Source organism: Muntiacus reevesi, chromosome 1, assembly GCF_963930625.1.
Source record: "Muntiacus reevesi chromosome 1, mMunRee1.1, whole genome shotgun sequence".
Classification (NCBI taxonomy): domain Eukaryota; kingdom Metazoa; phylum Chordata; class Mammalia; order Artiodactyla; family Cervidae; genus Muntiacus; species Muntiacus reevesi.
This window is the reverse complement of record NC_089249.1, coordinates 266,848,505-266,872,269: the sequence shown is the minus strand read 5'-3', so window position 1 is coordinate 266,872,269 and position 23,765 is coordinate 266,848,505. Positions and strand designations below refer to the sequence as shown.

Genomic DNA, 23,765 nt, shown 5'->3' with positions numbered 1-23,765 from the left:
CTGGAAAAGAACACCATTTCTTAATTGGGGGTTTATTAAAGTACAAAAAAAATCAGGCAAGTTAATTAGAATTTTTCGGCAGAGGGGGCAGGATTTGCTGTTAGAAAACATATATCCTCCAACCCTACATCTACTGAACCTAGTAGGTCCCTCAGCTGACACTCGGTGTGGGCAGGGCCCTGAGAAAACCGTGCATTGACAACACGTGGTATCGTATCAGCTTCCAGAAGACACTGGCTCTGAATGACTCAGATCTGATCCCAAGATAAAAATAATTATGTAACACAGTGCCAAAAGCAGATCTGCATAGGAATCCCACAAAGCTAGCTGCTGATTGCAGATAGCGCCCAGAATCTCTGTATTGAGGAAGTGCCACTATTTACTACTTTTTTCACAACTCGGAATAATTCAGAAAACCTGACACAAAGCAAGACTAACACCTTGCTGTTTTCTTCTGTAATGTGTAAACACACAAACTCTCCCTCTCTACACACACACACACACACACACACACACACACACACACACACACACACACACAGAATAGGGATGTGGTCACAGGGTGTGCTGTTGGCTGAATCACCAGATTACAGCTCCCAGCCCCACCCCCTCTGCTGGGCACAAGACTGCAAACAAGAAGGAAAGTGAAAAACCAGTTGCCCGGGTAGCTCATACTTCCCTTTCTATCTGAGGTGTAGGAAGGGCAGTTTTGCAGAGCTGAGCTGGTAGCTATGGGAAGACAGTGGATTAGCTTCTTCTCAACCTATTTGGAGATGGAAGCAGGAGCCTGCTAAGGATCTCCTTCTAGCCAAACCCTCCCTCTTTTGGGTCTCTGCAATTCCCACCCTCTCTCTTTTAAAGACTGCTGTTGAAACCCCACTGCCTGGCTTTGCTACCGTGACACCACACTGGCCTATCTTATCCCGTGGACTCTTTTCAAAGCTCTTCTGCTTTCTTTTGCGTCTCCTCCTGCTGTTTGACCTCTGGCGGGCTTGTCTTAAGCCCAGCTTCAAGGCTGATCCATCTGACTCTGGCCTAGCTCTCTAGCCTAAATGTCTCACTAGAGCCACTGGTCACTCCCGTTCCCCACCATGTCATTAATCAGCTCTTCAGCCTAGAAGGCTCTTTCCCTGCCCCTCAACCCTTGTGCTTGGTTGCTTTCACTCTTCCTATAAATATCAACTCAGGTAGCATCTCCTGTGCTACCCATGACAACATCATGATTCTCTTTAAAAATGTCTGGTTCTTCCATTGCATTATGTCCCCCAGGTCACAGGACAGTGCTCAGCCACTGCGTGTATTCAGTAAATGTTGGTTGAGTACAGCAATAAATTATGCTCTGCATCTTAGTTCTTGAAAATGCCTCTTTAAATTTTATTACCAGTTCATCAGAATGTCCCTCTGATCCATTCTGCATTCCACTGCCTTCTCAAGAACAAACATTAGTTCCTATTATAAACTGCATCAAGCCTGGAACTCTCTGCATTGTCTTTCAAGATACTAACCCAGCTGGACTACCAAATAGACATATTCCAGTCTTTGCCCATTGGAAAAGTTTTCTCAGTGTGAGCAGTTCTGTAGACTGGTCCCTGTAGGTGCCATGTTAATTTCAGCCTGAGTGTCTTCCTATCCATCCTTCAAGGCCCATTTCCACATCCTTACACAAATACTTCTTTCACTATTCCTTTAAGCAGGGAGCTGAAGGATGCAATATTAGAAAAGTCCTGGTTTATATCTGAAAAAAATTATTAATCACATTCCATCTACCATCTCAAATTGCCCTGATGTGGATGATAAATTGTATGGGAGTGCTCTATATTGGGTTGGCCAAAAACTTTGTTTGGGTTTTTCCATAAGATGTTACGGGAAAACCAGAATGAACTTTTTGGCCAACCCAGTATAATGTACATCTAAGTCATGACGCAAAACATGTGACAAACACCCATGAAGTCCTTCCTCAAGTTAAGAACTACAGTATTACCAATGATAATGTGTTTTTAAAAATTTAGTCAGTTGCCATAATTGAAAAATGAATATTGTTGACAACAACAAAAAATCAGATATGGGATTTCTCTTTGAAAAACAGAAGACGAGGCAGCATTGGGCCTGTATTTCTGGACTGCATAAAACAACAACAGCAATAAATACATGGAGTAGGCAGTGCCTTTTGGTTTGCTGCTGTTGTTATCAGTCTTGAATCCCTTATGGGGTTTGACTGCCCCTACGTTTTAAGTAACATTTGAGTTTGCCAGACTGTCTTTGAAGGACAAAGGGCCCATGTTGCTCTGCCAGGGAAGCAGAGGAACTGCCCAACTTATACCAGAAGAACCTCCCAGTGGATCAGGGACACCCTGGCATTTTATAAAGTGGTGACTGAGGCCTTGAGGCCTAGACCAGCTTGATCTGAGTAACTCAAGGGTTCAGTTGCCCAACATGGGCTCAACTCCAGAGAAACAGAAAGGACCTCAGCATTAGTACCAGGGAAAAGTGGGGCTTAATGAGCAGTCGAGAAACTCCCTCTGATTTCAAAGGTGGCCTGCTCTAAATGCCATTGTGAGCACTCGGTCATATCCGGCTCTTTGCTGGATGGCAAACTGCATGACCCCATGGACTGCAGTTCACCACGCTCCTCTGTCTGTTGGATTTTTTCGGCAAGAACACTGGAGTGAGTTGCCATTTCCTCCCCCAGGTGATCTTCCCGGCCCAGGCATCAAACCCATGTCTCCCCACTGCAGGTGGATTCTTTACCATCGAGTAACCTGGGAAGCCCTTCTAAATGACACTAGGAACATATAAGCATCTGCCCAGCATGGCGACAAAGCATGCTAGAAAGAAATTCGTGAACTGAGAGCCTGTTGAGCAGACTGTGAGGGTCGGGGTACACGGGGCTGAGAGGCTGAACGTGGGTGCAGCTGTGCAAGCGACCGGTGTCGCCGGCGTGCCCAGTAGCGCGGAGCCCCGGACGATGTCAGCAAGCTCTCCATGCGGCCTCCCCTGAGTCACCGCATCTGTGTGACCCACCTCGTCCTCCTTTTCAGTTTCCTCCCAGTTGACATAAATGCACAATACCCAAATCCTAATCCCTCGCCGAGGCTCAAGACAGAACACATTCTCCACACAAGTACAACATGGCAGAACTGGGAACACAGCCCAGGTTTCTTGTCTCTTCGTAATTCATTCAGTGGTCTAGGAAGGTATTTGGCAATAGGGATCCTGATATTCTGAAAAGTATTTTCGTGCTTAAATTTTAAGCTAAAAATTTATGAAAAATCCAGTACGTGTGATGATAGTAACTCTTCCTCTTGGTAGACTGAACAGGCAATGTCAAAGGAACTACAAGTAACAATTCACATTTATCTAGAGTCTCTCCTCGACATTTCAACATACTTTAGTTAGAAAGCATGACTAGTCCTGTTCATAGACACAGAGATTGAGTGGGGATCAGAGGTGTCACTGAGTGGCCCCCGTCACATACAGGGAAATTACAGAATGAAGATATACAACTGGACTTCTGTTTTTCAATTTTACTTTGTTTTTGGCCATGCCATGCTGCTTGTGGGATCTTAATTCTCTGACCAGGGACTGAATCCAGGTCCATGGCAGTGAAAGCCCCTGACCACTGGACTGCCAGGGAATTCCTTATTTTTTAAAAAAAAACACATTTATTTATTTGGCTATGCTGGATCTAAGTTGTGTCACGTGAGATTCTCAATCTTTGTTGCAGTATGTGGGATCTAGTCCCCTGACCAGGGATTGAATGTGGGCTCCCTGCATTAGAAGTACAGAGTCTTAGTCACGGGACCAGCAGGGAAGTCCCTCCAACTGGACTTCTGACACCAAATGTAGGGTGTTGTCTTTTAATACATCCTATGGTCTCTTATATTAAAAAGCAGAGACATTACTTTGTCAACAAAGGTCCATCTGGTTAAGGCTATGGTTTTTCCAGTGGTCATGTATGGATGTGAGAGTTGGACAGTGAAGAGGGCTGAGCACTGAAGAACTGATGCTTTTGAACTGTGGTGTTGGAGAAGACTCTTGAGGGTCCCTTGGAGTGCAAGGAGATCCAACCAGTCCATCCTAAAGGAGATCAGTCCTGGGTGTTCATTGGAAGGACTGATGCTGAAGCTGAAACTCCAATACTTTGGCCACCTGATGCAAAGAGCTGACTCATTGGAAAAGACCCTAATGCGGGGAAAGATTGAGGGCAGGAGGAGAAGGGGACGACAGAGGATGTGGTTGGATGGCATCACCGACTCAATGGACATGGGTTTGGGTAGACTCCGGGAGTTGGTGATGGACAGGGAGACCTGGCATGCTGCGGTTCATGGGGTCGCAAAGAGTTGGACATGACTGAGCGACTGAACTGAACTAATGGTCTCTTATGGGGACAGCTCTAACTGTGTGACTTCTTTGTCCCCCAGGATTCAAGTGTTCACACATCTGTTTATAAGATACATTTCAAACTACTTGGCAGATATTCAGGCACCAACCTACCTCACTATTTTCAAGAGTTATGCTGCAGCGAACACTCAGGTGTTACAGAACACATTATAAACATTTAAAACTGTTTTTAACCGTAACAACAGATAATTTATACCACATAAGGAATTTAAATTCTGCCAGACACTACAGTAGATTCTTCACATAGACAATCTCTAAACTTCATGAAAACTAACAATGAGAATTCTTATGTGATAAATGAGGAAACCGAAAGGTTGAGTTCCTTATTGAAAGTTATAGAAACAGAAGACTGAAGAACTAGGATTACAACACAAACATCTCTGAACTCAATGCCCATTCTTATTTTCTATGGCCTTTTGAAATGTGGCAATGATACAAAGGTCATATTCCTTCAATCTGCTTCTGAGGCAAAGAATTCAAAATCTTTTCAAATTCTATTTTTCCACTTTGATCTCCATCTAACTTTGTTTAGTACACTGGAGTGCCTAAGTTCTCGGAGTTAAATAAGTCATTGTAGTTTTATGTGATGCCTCTGAAAGAGAAATTTATTAATGGGTTCTTTGAGGAATTCATGAATTTGGACCTTGATTCTGAATGTTTTCATTTGTGTTCAAGGACTTGGTATTTATCTTCTTCTGACTGAAAAAGAAATCGTTTAAAGGTTTCCAGTAAGGAAACGTCTACCAAGACATTAGTGTCATTGGTCTGAGGTAAAAGAAGGAAGCTAATGGACTAAGGAAGATGGGGAATCAGATTCGTCCCTCTGGGAGAAACCCCAGTGAAGAAACACCCTGTTTCAAAGCCCAATACGCTCCCAGCTTGACATTTTCTAGAATCTCGCCAGCTTTGGCTGACATAAAGATGACAGTAATCAAAACACTTCTCATTAGGGATGTAAACAGAGTACAAGCCCCTCCATTCTGGACTCGTGCTCTGCGTAGGCGGAGTCTGTTCTCGTGAGCTCAGCACCTTCTCCTCTTCCCTAAAACGGAGGCTGCTCCAGGGTGGTTGTTCTCTTTCTCCAAAAGTCCTGGCTGGAGACAATGAGGATACACTGGAAAGTTCTATTAATAATAAGACACCACTAGTCGAGAACTGAGTGTCTCATTTGCCTGTGAAGAACCTGATGGATTTCTTTTTTCTTCTTTATTTTGGTTGTGCAGTGTGGCACGCTGGGATCTTAGTTCCCCAAGCAGGGATCAAACCTGTACCCACTACAGTGGAAACTTGGCATCTTATCCATTAGCCTGCCAGGAAAGTCTCGAGGCTGATGTATTTCGAGAACAGCTAATTAAAAGATGCTATGTTCTCTTTTTAGAGTGAAATGTGAATTTCTCATACAGGGACAAATAATTTACTTTAAAAATGAAAATGGTCAATTATGTTTTCTTTTTCTTTGTGTTCTTTTTTAAAAAATAAATTCAATATGGTTAAAATTTAAATGGAAAAACAAATCCATGACTGGTTTGGGGGCTAGGGCTTGTATTTTTGTACCAATCAAATGAATTTCAAACATAAAATATATTAAATTAGGATAAAATTCTGTGTTGTGAGTAGAATGGCAATACAAGTTAAAAGAGAAAAGAGAATGGTGTAAAATCTCCAACTCTAAAAGAAAAATTTGCTTGTATATATTTGAAATAAAATGAATAACAGTGGGCACCAAATTGCTCTGGTACTTAAACCCTTAAACCCTAAAATTTATAATACAATAGAAATGACATTGTTTGATACTATTTAAACTCATGATGATACCTTTAGATGCTTATTTAGATATATGCAAACAGTAATGCAGTTTTTCAAAGTTGTTTAGGGGTTCCAATGAGAAAGACTTGGAAGATCCATTGTTCCCAGTACTTGACTTTGAGTGGCCCACAGTTAAGACGGATCTGAGATAGGTCAAGGTTTACGAACTCAAGCATCACTGTTGCAAGGGAGGCTCGCGTGAATCAGTGACACAGGGCTGGTGGGTGCTGGACAAACTGAGGAGCTCACGTCCTACTAGAAGGGCAGTCGTTACTCAGCTCCAATCGAGCGATGCTGTGTTAGATTTTAAGCACTTTATTGGTAGATTTTTTTTTTAATGAAGAAATTCTGGATTTTTATGGGATATCTTTACATTTAAAAATTTTGGCTCCAAAAAATGTTAAAAGTGCAATGAGGTTCAAATAAAACTCCCGGTTAAGCCAAATCTGGCCTATGTGTCAACTGTGAATTCCACTGTGGATAGAATGGCAGGTGGACTGCTCCTTTGATTTGACCATATTCTATGATGGAAAGCATCTATGGGGTGGTACTTGATTATTATAGTACCTTTTCTAAAAACAGAGGGAGCCAGTGTGAGAGACTGCTATTTTGGTCTTTTTAAGCATTTACTTCCTAAAAGAGTTTAGTGAACTCTAAGGAATGCTAAACTCAGTCTATAAGTAAGCAAGTCATTCCATGCATTCCTCAACGGAATGCATTTAATACTTGTTATATATATAGGACCCAGATCTAATTTAATTATGTTGTAGGAATTCATTTTATGCTTCCAGTGTCATAACAGCAACTGTCTGCATTGCAATGCCGGGAACATGATCTACCCTGAGAATTATTTGTAACCCGAAAGCCCCCTTTCAGTCCTAACTTGGATGAGCATTTTACACAGTTGCCCCTTCCTCCTTTATGGAATTCTCTTCTCTTTAGTTCTCGTGCTGACCTTGCTACAGCATCCTTTGTAGGACCCTCTTCTATTCATTCTTAAGCATAAATATTATCTTGGATGTTCTTCTTGTTTCCTTTCCTTTCTCATGTCTTCCTTTATTTCCTCTCCGTTTCCTTCCTCACCTCTTTCCATCTCATCTCTTAGCTTCTACTCTTCCAGAGTAAACTCATTTCTCCCCATAGTTTCACATGTAACTCTGCACGATGCCATTCAAGATCATTACCTCCAACCTTGATCTCTCACCAAGGATCCCAACTTGAATATTTAAGAGCCACCAGGCTGAATGATCAAATGATCCAAGTCTGAACTCCCCAGTGTCCACTTGAGAGCAAATAAACAAGCGAATGCTCTATGTATGATTCCCCAGTCACCTAGGGGAGAAGCCTGAGTCTTTGCTGACTGTCTTCTCAGTTTTCTCTCCGCATTCCTCTTGTTCTTTTTCTTGCCACTTCCCAGATTTGAGGTTTAAACCATGTTTCTTGGGGCTATGTGAATTACTTCTCAGCTTTTCTGATTTTGCTTCTAAATTTATTCTTCAGACTTCCCTAAGAGTTATTTTGCCTCAAAACCAGTGGGAACATGTTGTTTTTCTCCTCAAAAACCTCCATGGCTTACTGAGTTCTATAAAAACCCCACCCCTTAGCATGGCATCTGAAGAGTATTTTCCATCATGCAGAGTGTCAGTAAGTGTTCTGTCTCCCCAAATGAAACTGTCGCTAAACATGTTCTGGAAGCCACAGGTGAATGAAGTGAGTTTCTTTAGGACTTTTTAGATCTGCTAAAATGCTCAACTGAATACTGAAACTCTGCAGTTTCCCAGGTTTCTGGTCCGGGGGCCCTTTTCACTGAGCATGTCTGTGAATATCCCAAACAGGGTGCCAGCTGAAAGCCAGCTGAGGAACTATAGTGATTTATCAACAAAGCAGGTAAGCTACTTTCCAGGCGTTTCTCCTGCTGCCTGACTTCACTCACTCCACTCCCCATCCCCTGCAGGCCATGCAGCTGCAGCCCCGGGCTTTGGCTAACTCTATTCCCTCAGCCTGTAATGCCTTTTCTCTATGCTTTACTTACGTAAACCCTACTATTCCTCATGACACAATGGATCAGATTTTTAAAAAATTTTCCTTGAATCCTCAATAATTAATAATAACTCTTTCCACAACTTATCTTACTCTTCTTAATGTTTGTGTGAATGTCTATTCCGTCAAGCAAACTCTTAAATTTCACTTTTCTTTCTTTTCTTCCTTCCTCCCTCCTTCCTTCTCTTTCTTTTTTTCTCTCTCTCATTCATTCATTCTCCAACAACATCTACAAAAGGTTTACCAACTGCCAAGCACTGATCTGAACTCAAGAATATATATAATAGAATGTACTTTCAAATAACTGTTTCAATAAGTTCATCTGAGCACAGGCATATCTTCTTGCATGTTTGTACATCTGGAAATGTAAAAGTTCACTGAACTTTTGGTAGCAGTGACAGATCAACATTTTTCTGAGAAAAAAACGGAAAAGAAAGAAGTTGCATATTTGATTGGAAAACAACTCTCCATGGGGGTCACGGACTGGTGAAGCTGAATATATAGGAAGATTCAACAAAATACTACATATGATGGCACTTTAAAAACTGTAGAACTGTACAAGAGACACATTATGTTGCTTTTACAAGTTTCTGCCTCAAAGCTACTCCAGAGGAAATTCTCTTTGGCAGGTCAGAAGCAAAACTCTCTCAGGGAGGTTGCCACCAGATTCTTACAGCGCTGAATTTATCTCAATCGGTGTTCTATCTAGCAAGATTCCAGTGCACAGATATTTACATCGAGTTAAAAGATGCCTTTTTCTTAGAAGCAAATTGTCAATTATTTTTAGTTTGTCTCATATTTGGTGCCAAGAACAGAATATCCTAGAATTCGGCTGGGATTAGGAATGGGTCATGGGAATCGGAATGCGCTCAGGGTGACACTGTACTTCTGAAACTTCATGGGGAGGAGATATAAATCATAGCATAGCAAGAGTGCGTCCTTCTAATGGGCTTCGTGGGTTCACATACCAGTTTTTAATGCAAATATCAAGTCATCAAACTCCTGGGACTCCTCGTCGGCTATTAGTGACCCCTGGCCATATCCTCCAGAGGAAGGGAATGTGGCGCCATTTTGCGGGCTTGGCTTTAAGTCCGGGCTGGGCTGACTGGCTTGCTGGAAGGATGCTCTCTCCCAGTCAGGCGGCACCTTTGGGGTTGGAAGAAAAGGAAACCATAATATGAGTACATATATATTTACCCTGAAATCTATATGAGCTATTTATCTCTAGATCTCATTACAAAAACCAAGTGAAAGGGCAGCTGAACTGTTTATAGACATAAGACCTTTAATTTTACCTCTGTTCCTCAGAAAAGTGTGTCTTTTCATGAGCCAATCTAAGGTGGTGACACTAAACAATTCCTCTATGAGGATTACTTATAGATTTCTATGCTGTCATGTGTGGAAAAAGAGAAGTATTTTTTAACCCAATGCATACATTAATTGTTTTTCACAGAATATGTGCCAAAAAAAAAGCTGTTAAAAGTATAAGAACTGGAAAAGAACTCTGCTAATCTTTAAGATAAAACATAGAATTTTAAATAGAGTAGCTATCTACGAAGATATACTGAATTGAAAAGAAAAGCTCTTTGATAGAATTCTGAAGTCCTCCTTTTTAAAATTTAAATGATGAAAAAGATAGTTCTATCTTGAAGTGAGTAAACATATTTGCTTCCTTTTTGGTTACTGCTTAAAAAAAAAAAAAAAATCCCTTAATCCTTCCTTTCCTATGCTTTCCCTTCTCTGCGTGGCTTTTCAGAATGCCTCAGCCAGGCCCTCGCTGACAGCTGGAGCGAGGCCAGTTCCAAGCTTCTGAGGAATGCAGGGCGCATTTCAGGGTATGGCTTTGTGCTACAGCCGCAGTGCACATTCAAGTAGCGGCCCAGGCCAGGAACTGAACCGTCACAGCTGCTGCCTCCCAATACAAGGTTCTCCGAGGGACTACAGCATGCCTCACAACTGAGGAAAGTGATCTGAGGGAGGGATAAGTCAATCTGAGCGAAGAGGAAACCTTAAAAAATTTCCTGAAGCAGCAGAACATCTGGACTAGCACTGTTCAGTAGAGTGATGGTTCAGTATGGCTTGGTGGAGCCCTGAGAGGCTACAAATGTTTTATATCTTTGCTCTCCATTACGATGGCTACTGAGCACTTGGATGCGGCCAAGGTGATGGATGAATTGAATTTTTACTGTTACTTAAATTTGGCTAGTTAAAGTTTAAGCAGTCATACATGGCTAATAGCTAATGTATAGTTCAGATCTAGACAGATCTAAACTGGGTAACCAATCAAAGAGACAAAAAAATTCTTTTTAAAGATTTACTCCTGCACTGCTGATCCTGGCAATGTTTGTTTCTATTGTCATCAGCTGTGATGTGAAAATAATTCAGTTTTAAGAACTTTTGGGATATAGAAATGGTACTAAACACCTAAGGGTACTAAACATATACCCCAGTCTTTAAATATGATACTTTATCTGTGATCAGTTACCTTAATTTTCACCTAACATGAATAAAATTACTTCCAAAATTAACATGGAAGACAACAAAACATATCATTGAACAGGCAGATTATCTATTTATCTACTGACCTATCTATTATCTGTTTTCTTTTCAGATACATGCACTTTGATTTCTTGCTTTTTTTCAGGACACAAACACAAATACTGTTTCCCTTGGCTCTTTAATATAGAGACACTGATAAAAGCTCTGTAAGGAATGGTAGGCAGGCACATCTTAGGCACTGCAGAAATGGTCAGGGTGACCCTCCTGACCATGTCTTCCTGGACAAATGACTTCAGGTATGTTTTAGAATACGAGCAGCGCTGCCAGTGCTGTGGCTGACACTACTGATGGGTTGGTGCAATGTGATTTGGACACAGCAACCCAAAATGATGTGGTCAGAAAACAGGGGGAGGTTTGTCTGTCTGCTGGGATTTGAATGGTGAATTGGGATGGGCAAAGAAAGGAAGAGAGCCGTGAAAATATTTTCAGGAAGGAACAGTATTTAAAACACCAATTCTGAAGCAGATTTAGTCACTGCAAGGACAGAGGAGCCCGGCGGGCTGCAGTCCACGGGGTCGTAAAGAGTCAGACACAACTGAGTGACTACGCGCAAAGGTCAGATTAGGAAGCTTTTGAAGAAAGAAATGACAAATTATGTGCTGACTCCAGTACAAACCACTGGTGAGTAGGGCTCACAAAGCACAGAGGAAAAAGAATTAGATACCAGACATGATACCACAGTAAGCACAGCAAATATCAGAGATCAGAGAAGATCAGCAGGAAAAGGACCTGAAAGTCACGTGGCGCCATTTAACTTGTACTCTATAACATGGAAAGGTCGTGTCTGAGAGAGACAGACAGACAGAAGGAGAAGGAGAAAGGGCAAGGGGAGGCACCTCCTCCATAGCACTGATAAGATTCTGGGTGGACTTGCTGATCTCGCCCCCAGCAGCAGGCATTCCACTCCCGGGGGTGAAGAAGGCGGTGCTAGGTCCTGGGTGCCCATTCATTTCCACTGTGTAGCTGGCCTTCATAGGGCAGCACGTCTGGTTGTGTAGAATGAAATAAACCACAAAAACGTAAAGTCCCTGCAAAAGAAGAGAATACTAGCATGTTAAAGGGGAGCCTGCTACCGTAGCTAAAGAATAAACATGATTGCAAGCATAGCTGCCTTTCTACAAGTGTTCTCCAAATTCTCCCCAAAGCCGGGAATGACAGAACGTGTTTGAAGCAGGAGGCCACTGCAAATTTCTGAATGGCACAAAGGTTCTTCAATGTCATTTGAGAAAACTGCTAACTAGACAATTTTTTCTTAGTTAAAAAATCAGAACTCTGAAATCTAGCTCTACTAATATGTGAATACAGACCTGCAGAGAAATGTGTCTGTCAGATTCACTGTGTACATTTTGTTTTACAGGACAATCTCTTGCCTTTGAAAAAATTACTGTTTTTTTTTTTCCCGCACCTATTGCACTCTCTTTTTTAATTTTTTTCTCAGCAAAATGGTGAGTAATGCTCTAGCCACCTTAAAAACTGAGGCAAAGGCAGGACTAATTAAGCCTTCTGCTTTTGTTCATCTATCTCACCTACTTATCTCAGTTGGAAATAAAATCACTGCGTAGGGATTCAGTATGGATTGCTTAATACTTAGCATGCTTCTCAGCGAACATCACATGAGGATGACAAAGCTATCTTATGCCTTCTTAAACATCTGCTGGCCCTTTAAATTCTCTTGCAATCTAGTCAAACTCGGACAACTGCTCTGCTTCGGTCACAGGGAGCAACTCACATTTTGCAATTGTGTTTCAGACATTGCCTACACTGGCTTTCCTTCATGATTTCTACAAGGGGTCTACTGTATACTTCTAATAGTGCTTCTATAAAGCTTGGTAATTTTGACCTTTACGCTCAGCCAATAAAATATGTTAAATTGTGCCTTTTGTGTCTATTAATACTGATGTTTAAGTTTTGGAAGCAAATAAGAATCTCCTTAGTTACTAAAATTCTTATATTAATCCACAAAATGAAAGTAAGACACATAGCCTGTTAAAGAAAAAAAAAAAGGAGTTAATGTCAAAACTTTATAAAACACAGGTAAGTATGGTCAGTTTTGAGGTCTGCATTCTCCCATGGCCCTTAATATTTCTGGCAGTGTAGAAGGAGGAAGGCAAACAATATTGTGGACTTAAGACTTGTACCTGCTGGAATAAATAGTAAAAAGTCTATTAGAAAATCCTCAAAGCACAAGAATTACAACTAACTTTTAATGGAAAATGAAATTAGAGGACAGTCTGAAAGGTAGGAATACTAGCATTTGATCTCTGTTACCCTTTCTAGAATATTGTTATAAATTAGGATTTTCTCCTCTTTGTACTGAAATAACCCCATCCTGAGTTGGCATCCAGTCTATATAATTAACAACTCTGTTTTGAAATCAGTGGTTTATCTGCTGAAATATTTTAAAATGCAATTACTCTTAACCATAATACAAAATTAGTAACTGAAACATTAATTTCCTTTTGAATTGGGCTTGTTTTGTTTTTTTGGAAACAACATTAATATTCTAAATTATGTAGGGTAAGCAAATTAGCTTCACGTGCAAATGATGTCATGCACATTAGCAGAAACAAATCTTCCTGAAAACACACACGTCCAACATTTTTCTTGTACAAGTAATTTTTTACATGGATATGACTTAACTATATTGGCCACAGGAATAGACAAAACAGGAAAAAAATTAAACTGTCAGCCTTGAAAACTGTGAGAATGTCACTGATTTATTTCAGGATTTCTCTAAGTGTGACTAAGTGATGGGGTAAAAGCTACATTGGAAAAAAAATGTCCTAAAAATTCATCTCCAAGGACCCATTTGTTAAAACAGCACATTCTCTCTTGTTTGTTTTTATATCAAGCCTTTTGTGCTTCAGAGGAGGAACTATCTGAAAATAACTTGCATGTGAAAACTGCATACGCTGTGGTTTTTTTTTTCTTAAAAGCATATTTACATACACAGTAAATACTCTGAAACTTTTAGATGTGTATCAGGAAATATAAACACTGTTAAAATGGAAAGAAAATAATGTTTAAATGCAGATTGTATGACAATTGCCTGTGTCCACTCCAGGCTGGGCAAATATAGAAAAAGGACTTTCATTATCCAAAGTACTCAGCTGTGGAGGGTTTCTGACCTCAGAGTAAAAACAAGTCCCTATTTCAAAAGCTGTATGTTAAATCTCAGGTTCTCCTTTGAATGCGTGTGTGTGCGCGCGCACTCGTGAGCTCAGCCGCTCAGTCATGTCTGACTCTTTGTGACCCCATGGACTGCAGCCTGCCAGGCTCCTCTGCCATAGAATTCTCCAGGCAAGAGTACTGGAGTGGGTTGCCATTTCCTACTCCAGGGGATCTTCCCAATCCAGGGATTGAACCTGCGTCTCCCGCATTTCCTGCATTGGCAGGCAGATTCCTCACCCCTGCGCTGTATGGTGTGCTATAAAAGAATTTTATGAGAGCATCTAGAATCTCAGTTACTCAATCCAATGTGTTGACTACCCCTATGTGCACTGCCAGGCAATGAGATGCAAGGATAGAACATTTGGCTCCTACTCCAAGTTGCTAACAAAGACAATATCCTACCAAATAATAGGTTAACTGTTTCTGAAGCAGGATATATATAATAAATCATCTGTCCTTCCTAGTCTTTATTTAGTGAAAGCTTACAGAGAAGGAGATTCTTTCTGTGTATTGCTATTTTGATTATTTTACTGGATTTCCTACGACAATGATGAAAAAATGCTTTCAAAAATCTTTAGTTGGATTATATCTGGATTGACCCACTCTGAATTTATTTTGATGCGGGAATTTAAACTTATTAGCAAGTGCTCAGTGAGACACAAAGGAGATCTTAATGATCTGAAGCAGCAGTCCCCAACCTTTCTGGCACCAGAGACCAGTTTTGTGGAAGACAATTTTTCCACAGACGGGGGTCAGGGGAATGGTTTGGGGATGATTCAAGTGAATTGCATTTATTGTGCATTCATTCTTATTATTACTACATCAGCTTCACCTTTGATCATTAGGCATTAGATCCTGAAGGTTAGAGACTCCTGCTCTAAAGGAGTTAATAAAATACTCTTAACATCATCAGGGAGCAAATAAGTACAGGAAATTTTGGCTGCTTATCTCAGTAATTTATGTTGGTTTCACATGAGATGGGAAAGAATCAACATTGCCATTTAACAAATTCACCCAAGAAGCAGTGGCAGAGGAGAAGTGGTGAATCAGGAAGCTGACCTAGCTGCTTGTCTCGGAAGGAAGTGAAGTCTCAGGGTTTCCTACTGGTTCAGAGACCTCATCTAGGTGTCCCCTCTGAGGACTAAGATGCAGCCCTCAGCTAAGAACAGGGAAGCTTTTTAAGGCTTGTAAAAAGATCACAGAGGAGGGCTTCCCTGGTGGCTCAGTGGTAAAGAAAAGGCAGGAGACATGGGTTCGATCCCTGATCCAGGTGGATCCCACATGTTGCGGAGCATCTAAGTCTATGTGCCACAACTACTGAGACTGTGGTTCAGAGCCCAGGAGACACAGCTACTGAAGCCGGCGTGCACTAGAGCCCGTGCTCCACAAAAAGGGAAGCCACTGCAACGGGAAGCCCGGGTACCACAACTAGAGAAAAGCCCTCACAGCAACAAAGGCCCAGCACCACCAAAAATAAATAAATGGGGGAAGACAAAGATCTCAGGAGGCTCACACCAGGTATAAAGGCACAACTAAAGGCACACTGTCTTAGTCAGCAGTCCTTTTTGTCTCTGCCTTTCTCATCCCATAATTTCTTCAGGTTACAGGAAAAGTGGTTAGATGGCCAAGAGGCATGTGAAAAGATCTCAATATTGCTCATTACTGGAGAAATGCAAATCAAACCTACAATGAGGTACCACGTAACACCCGCCACAATGGCATCATCAAAAAATCTACAAACAATAAACGCTGGAGAGGGTGTGGAGAAAAGGGAACCCTCTTACACTGTTGGTGAGAATGTAAACTGTAGAGACCAGTACGGAGGCTGCTTAAAAAGCTAAACATAGAACTGCCATATGACCCAGCAAACCACTACTGGGCGGTACCCTGAGAACACCTTAACTCAAAACAGACACATGTATCCCAGTCTTCACCGTAGCACTATTTACAACAGCCTGGACATGAAGGCAACCTAGATGTCTGTTGCCCGATGAATGGATAAAGACGATGTGGTACATATATGCAATGGAATATTACTCAGCCATAAAAAGGAACGGAATTGAGTCAGCTGAAGTGATGAGGATGAAACTAGAGCCTGTCATACAGAGTGAAGTAAGCAGGAAAGAGAAAAACAAATGTTGTATACTGACACATACACATGGAATCTAGAAAAGTGGTACTGAGGAGCCTGTGTGCAGGGCAGGAATGGAGGTGCAGACATAGGAAACAGGCTTTCGGACACAGCGTGTTGGGGAAGGAGAGGGTGGGATGAATTGAGAGAACAGCGTTGACATATACATACTACAATGAGTAAAATATGAATAGATAGCGAGAAGCCGCTGTGTATAGCATAGGGCGCTCGGGTGTGTTCTCTGTGATGACCTAGAGGGGTGGAATAGGAGGGTGGGAGGGAGGATCAAAAGGGAGGGCATATATATATATATCATGTCTGATTCACGAGGTTAGACAGCAGAAACTAACACAACATTGTAAAGCAATTATATTCCAATAAAAACAAGAAAATCAAATACTTTAAATGAACCAACCCACTTAACAGCTGCCTAAGCTCATACCTTTAATTTTATTTGTCTCGAAACAATGTGACACATAAGTTCATTATCTTGTCTGCGTTCTGAATGCTGGCCTGCACGCACAGCCAGTTGGAGTGAGTGTGACAAACTCCATGCTACGTCCTCCACCCGTGAGCGTGGACACGCCTGCACAGCAAGAGGTCTCCGCAAGCCTGACCTCAAAGTGTCCCGCATCCTGACATACTGGTTCCGTGTGGCCTCTATTTCTAATATATATTTTAGTTTCTGGCAAAAAGCTATTATATATGATGAAAATATACCAGTGACAGTACCTAGCAAGCCATTAAAACACAAAGAGCTGAATCAGTCTACATATTAAAAAACAGGCCTTTTCTGGTGGCTCAGATAGTAAAGACTCCTCCTGCAGTATTAAATTATTATTTATATTAATTTTAGACTATAAAATACATATTTATATTAAAATGTAAAGTTTATAAAATAAATATTTTATATTAAAATATAAATTTTATAAAATACATGTTTTATAAAATTTTATAAAACATGTATTTTATACAATTTATATAAATTTATATACATATAAATTTATATTTATATTTTATACATTTTATAAATATAAATTTTATATACAGCACTTAAATATTTGAGGAATAAAAAGCTGGACACCTATAAGCAATGAAAGATTGGTCTTACGACAGATCTCATGGATGTCATGAGAGCTGATGAACAACTGAGCTTTCAGTAGCTGGAACTGATTATGGATGAGGCATATCATGACTCAGGGAATTTGAAAATAAAGGAAGAGGTTTGGCTAATATAAAATTCCAGTGGATTAAGATGAAAAAAAGACCGATTAAAGGAATAAAAGAAGCTAATCAGTAAGAAAAATACTCAAGAATTGGTAATTATGATCCGTGAAACAGGGAACTCAATGAATGTAACTGAAGATGAATGAAAGCATATAATATTAACACAAGAAAAGGTTCCTGGGAAAAAACCAAAACCTTAATCCACAGATTGAAAGTATTAACTATAATATCATGTACCAGGGAAATTTTGACATAGATTCCTTGATACCACATCATAGCCTTACTAGGTGTTAAACTTTGAGCGATTCCACCAGAAAACAAATTTTAAGCTGCCTTCAGACTTCTTTACATCAACTTTTAGTGTTAAAAGATAATGAAGCAATATTTATTTAGTTCTGTGGGAGAAAGAATATTATATTCAGAATATAATATTTGAGAATATTATATTCAGCCAATATAGTATTTGAAATTATCAAATATAAAGACAATGCTAGAAATGCAGCATTCATAAATTTTCTTGGGTAAAAAACTTAAAAACCTAAAAACATGATAATAAAATATAACTAATAAAGAGAGGAACTGTACATACAAATGAAAAAACAGAATTCAGTAATGATGATGGCAAAAGGATCATGTAAAAGGTACTACCATCTATGCATTTAGATACTGGAATAATCTTAAAACTATGAGAATTATATTTATAGATTCAAATGTAAATGTTAAGCCTAGACAATGTAAAACATATAATATTAACCCCATATATATACATATATATAAACCCTATATGTGTGTGTGTGTGGTTATGTGTGTATATATACACACGCCTAATGTTGGGAAGAGTGAAATGGGAGGAGACCTGAGTATTGATGACTATATCATCTTTTACAGTATGTAGTCAGTTGATACTATAAAATTGAAATACCTAGGTTATAAAAAAAACAGTGATTCCAATCCTTTACTGTATTTATAATTTCTTGACTTAAGAGAGACCTTTTATCTCTTGTGATGATTAGAATATATTTTGTGGTATAGAAGCATTTTTTAATATTTAACAACTATTCCATTTTAGCTTTTCTCAAGACAAATTCAAATAAATTGAAATTAAATTTTGTATATTATAGAAACTATAATATGGCCACATATTTAAAGCATTTAAAAGTAGGCATATAATCATATTTAGTATGTCTAGAAAGATATCTGAAATGATGTTCAGACATGAGCATCATTATTTTATTTTAAATGTGATATTTACTTTAAAATAGTCAACAGTCTTTGCGACAAAATGACATAGATAAACATAAAGTAGGAATGATTTGTTAACTAAACCTTTATACGTAATGACTTACTTGCTCTTTCCAGTGTTCTCTATTAATTTTCATAGAATTAGATTTCTCTCCTATCATTTCCCTTTCCCTTCAATCTGTATAACTTCTTTTTAGCATTTCTTGACGCTCAGATTTTTTGGAAATAAATTCCTTCAGCTTTTGCCTGAAAGTGTTTTCATTGTACCTTCCTATTAGAGGGATATTGTCACTGGATATAGATTTGTAGGTTAACAGTTTTGTGTGTTTTGTTTGTTACAGGACTTTAAAGAGGTCATTCCATTGTCTTCTGGTTTCCAGTTTCTGGTGAGAATAGTATTAACTTCTATAACGATTTTCTTGAATACAATGTTCCCTTCACTTCCCCAAGCTGCCCTCACGATCTGCTATTTAGATTCTCAAGAGTTTGACTGTGATATGCCTAGGGATACTTTTCCTTGCTTGGGATTCTCGAGGCAATTTGGATCTGTGGTTTGCGCTAATAAACTTGGAAAATTCCTGGGCATCATAATAGTCACTTATTATTTATGAAGATTACTTATGGATGAAATTTGAAGTGACTTTAAAAGTTTTTAATCTTTATATTTTTATTATTTATGTTCCTATAATAAATCTTTATCATTTTTCCAAAAATAATGATTAAAAATAGTCTAAGAAAATTTGTCAATATATTAGTAGTGATCAAGTCTACATAAAGGGTACATAGACACAGGACCATTTATTAATACTGCTTTTTTTTTTCCTGTTTTTAAAACTTTGGAGCATAACAATATTAAAATAATAGGAATAATGGTTTTGGAGACCTAAGGGAAATGTGCAATTTCAAAATCTCCAGGTATATGTTAATTCTGTTATTTAAAATAGTTAAGAAACAGGCAGTGCAGTCCTACAAGGGGCCTAATCAAAACCACCTATCTTTTGGCGAGCCTAAGAAAGAGCACAGACCAATGCAGGATAAGAACTTAGAAGTATGAAATCTTCACTAAAATTAGGCTATATTTTTTCAACTCAAAAACTACAAATTTGGGATTACAAAAAAAGAGTATCTTTGATTCAATGGTAACCCCCCAGAAAGCAAGACATTATATCCAGTTAGTTCACTGATATATGTTTTAGTTCACTGTAAGGCCCTTGGCACCCAGAAGGAGCTTAAGAAATATTTGTTAACTAAGATTCTGGCTTTTAATCTCCATTAGTGGCAGAGTAGGCTGGGGTGGGGACGGGCAGGTGTTGGCTCTAGCCCTCTAATTTTCTCACTACAGTTAGGTAATTTGGGAGTTGCTCAATAAAAATTTGCTCTGGCCCAGTCTTTGTGCTTCTCACATTACAAGTGCCAAGACCCTCTCCCGGGAGAATGGACACCCACTGATGGCTGGTCTCTGCTCCTCTGGGCCTGTGCTCCTCTGGGGGTGGGCTGGCTTGGCGCTGAACCTCCGGGTGACTTCCTGACTTATCTGGCTTCTCTGCTGGGCCTGAGTTTGCATACTGCTGCTGCCTTTTCTTGTGACTACTTCTCCTTAAAGGGCTTCACAGCTTCTGCTTTTGCTCTCCCCTTGGCAGACACCCCTGTGAAGTTGCCGTTGAGTTCTTGCTTCTGGCGTCACAGGAGCTGATGACCTACTGCTGTTTTGTATCACCAAGTGACTTAGCGGCAGAGACAATGGGTTTAGAACCAATGGCAGAAGTGAAGACCAATACTGTATTTATGCATCTGTACATTTTCTTCAGGCGTGAAAAAACGAGGAATTTCATCTTTCTTGATTCACAGTTTTTCAACAGCTCTTTTTCGCAATTTAACTTGCTTTTGTTAATGTTCTTATTTACAATAAGATTCTTCCATCTAACGTGTGCATTAAATATACAGAGAAAAGGAAAATAAGTCAATCATTTTGATGGCTATTGACTCTTAGTGCAATTGAAACATTTAGAATGCTTTGGGAACAATTATCACCCAAACGCTTCTAAAAATATTTGGATGGGATCAGTAATTACCTAGTGTTCACCATGGGTTATGTCAAGTTCTTCTAAAATTCCTTACTAATTTAAGGGCCACTATTCAAAACAAAGAGAGTTAATGGAAGTTCAGTTAGCTTAGTCTGCTGGCTTCAGAGATGTCTGTAACTAAAATATCTGGGTAGCATGGCTTCATTTTCAAGGCTGAAGCTTAGACTGATGTCTACTCTAAATTTTGTAAATCCTAGGAGCAATAATTCTGTTGTTTTTTTTTTTTTAACCAGAAATATCCACACTATAGATAAGATACCTTTTGTTTTACACAACTAAAGTTTCTATTTGCAATTTAAGAAACTTTTTCTCTGTGCGTCACTTATGGGCAGGAGAAACATTTGGTCAGTCTTTTTTGAGATGGGTACTCATGAATCAAAACACAGTTATTTGGCTATGCCTCAGCAATTTCATCTCCAGATGGCATGGGCCCCGTTCCTTCAGTTTTTCCTCTTGAACCTTGTCCTACAGGACTTTATCGCCGAGACTCTCAATGTTCTTTCTGCTTCTGTTAAGTTTCAAAGCATGGCATGCTAATCAGTTGTGATACTACTTATCAGGAGCCAGACTACTTCTGACAAGATAGAAGGAACTGAAAATTAAAGTTGTTTTTCTCTGTAAAGTTACAACAAGACAAACCCCTGACCCCACCAACACCCAGCTGTGGGAGTTCCCAGATAAGAACATGTTCAGAAGCACATACTGAGTCGGGTGGTATGATGAGGATAGACAAGGCTGAAAGTGATCATAAGAGAACTGAGGTGGAACTAGAGAGTGGAGGGGAGGTTTGAAATCGGAGGGTAATTTTTAAAGGTTTTCATAGAAAGTGGAGAAGAGATTCAAGTTGCATTAAGTCTTGAATATGAAAAATAGTTTTAACTGAAAGTATAAAAATTGCCAAACTATACCATGACTATTTAAACATCATTATATTTATAAGAACTTTTTTTTTTTTAATTTTTTTTTTTTTCAGTGGGTTTTGTCATACATTGATATGAATCAGCCATAGAGTTACACGTATTCCCCATCCCGGTCCCCCATCCCACCTCCCTCTCCACCCGATTCCTCTGGGTCTTCCCAGCCCACCAGGCCCGAGCACTTGACTCATGCCTCCCACCTGGGCTGGTGGTCTGTTTCACCACAGATAATACACATGCTGTTCTTTCGAAACATCCCACCCTCATTTGGTTTACTTTGAGAAATCTCTGCAATAGGAACTGGAAATACTCAGAATCTGTAGACTAAAATACTATTATTATAGTTAATAACAATAACAATGACAATAATAAAATAGTTAAAGTGAATTGTTTCCTTGTCTCGGGGGTGGTTTTTCTATGCAGAACAGAGTATGCAAAAGTTTACTATTATTAATAGTCTTGCCTAACAGTAAAATCAGTAGAGTGTCCAGCAAAATCGGCCCATTTGTACACTTACAGCAAATCACACACATGGCAAATCACCAAGATGAACACTTTAAATATCTTACAATTTTGTCAATTATACCTAAACAAAACTGAAAAAAGCCTATAATAACGAACAGGACAAATCACTAATACACGTAACATGAATGAATCTCAAAATCAGCACGCTGGGTAAAAAAGCCAGTCATAAAGAAGTGCTGTATGATTCTATTTATACAAAACTCTAGAAACCACAGATGATTATACAGTGACAGAAAGCAGATCAGTGGCTCCCTGGCTATGGGAGCAAAGGGAAGGATGGTCTACGGGGCGGCCTGGGGAACCTTTGGGGGGAGATGGAAATGTTCTCTGTCTTGACTGTGGTTTCACGAGTGTGTAACCACGTGGTTTTCTAAAGGCTGAAGAACAGAATAGGGTTTTGAATTTGCTGTTTCAAGAAAGTGAACACCAATCTTTTAAGCCAAGGGGTCAGCAAACTCTTCCTGAAGGCAGTCACATAGTAAATATTTTAGATTCAGGAGGGCACATGATCTCTGTCGAAATTACACTGAAATTTGTCTCATACAATTTTTTCCCATGTCATAAAATATTATTTTCCTTTCTATTTTTCCTAACATTTGTAAATGAAAAAGCCATCCTTACCACTATAAGAGGACTTCCCTGGTGACACAGTGGATGAGAATTTGCCTGCCAATGCAGGGGATATGAACTCAGTCCCTGATCTGGGGAGATTTCACACGCCATGGAGTCATTAAGCCCGGGTGCTACAACTACTGAGCCAGCGCAGGATCCCGGAAGCTGAACTACTGAAGCCTGAACGTTCTAGAGCCTGTGCTCCGCAACAAAAGGAGCCACTGCAATGAGAAGCCCGCGCACTGCAATGAAGAGTAATCCCTATTTGCTGCAGTTATGACCCACCTAGACAGCATGTTAAAAAGCAGAGACATTACTTTGCCAACAAAGGTCCGTCTAGTCAAAGCTATGGTTTTTCCAGTGGTCAGGTATGGATGTGAGAGCTGGACTATAAAGAAAGCTGAGCGCCGAAGAACTGATGCTAAAAGAACTGTGGTGTTGGAGAAGACTCTTGAGAGTCCCTTGGACTGCAAGGAGATCCAACCAGTCCATCCTAAAGGAGATCAGTCCTGCATATTCATTGGGAAGGACTGATGCTGAAGCTGAAACTTCAATACTTTGGCCACCTGATGTGAAGAGCTGACTCATTTAAAAAAACCCTGATGCTGGGAAAGGCGGGAGGAGAAGGGGATGACAGAGGATGAGATGGTTGGATGGCATCACCAACTCAATGGACATGAGTTTGGGTAAACTCCAGGAGTTGGTGATGGACAGGGAGGCCTGGCGTGCTGCAGTCCATGGGGTGAAAAGAGTCAGACGTGACTGACTGGCTGAACTGAACTGAGAGATAGCCCACGCAGCAACAGACACCTAGCGTGGCCAAAAATTAAAAAACAAACAAAAAAACACGGTAAGAACTTTTCAACACAGTTTCTGATCAGAAACCTTTAAAACGCCTTTTCAGCAGTCCTCCAAAATTTAGCATTCAGGTATTTGTTACCAACTCTGTGGATTCATTTTAATTGTTTGGACAGTGATAGGTGACCAAAGAACAGGGTTGATGACGATGAAAAGGGAAAACTGACTTAGAGCCCATAGAAGTAAGAGAAG

At 39.9% G+C, this 23,765-nt stretch overlaps 1 protein-coding gene across 1 annotated transcript in view; it reads right to left on the bottom strand.

Annotated features, from left to right (window-relative positions):
- Positions 1-23,765, bottom strand: part of ADGRV1 (adhesion G protein-coupled receptor V1) — a 560,737-nt gene that overhangs the window by 1,651 nt on the left and 535,321 nt on the right. The window contains exons 88-89 of the mRNA XM_065942069.1: positions 11,643-11,834; positions 9,216-9,393 (exon numbers count right to left, since the gene is read on the bottom strand). Coding sequence (XP_065798141.1) covers positions 9,216-9,393; positions 11,643-11,834 — 370 coding nt within the window. The remainder of the gene's footprint in view (positions 1-9,215; positions 9,394-11,642; positions 11,835-23,765) is intronic.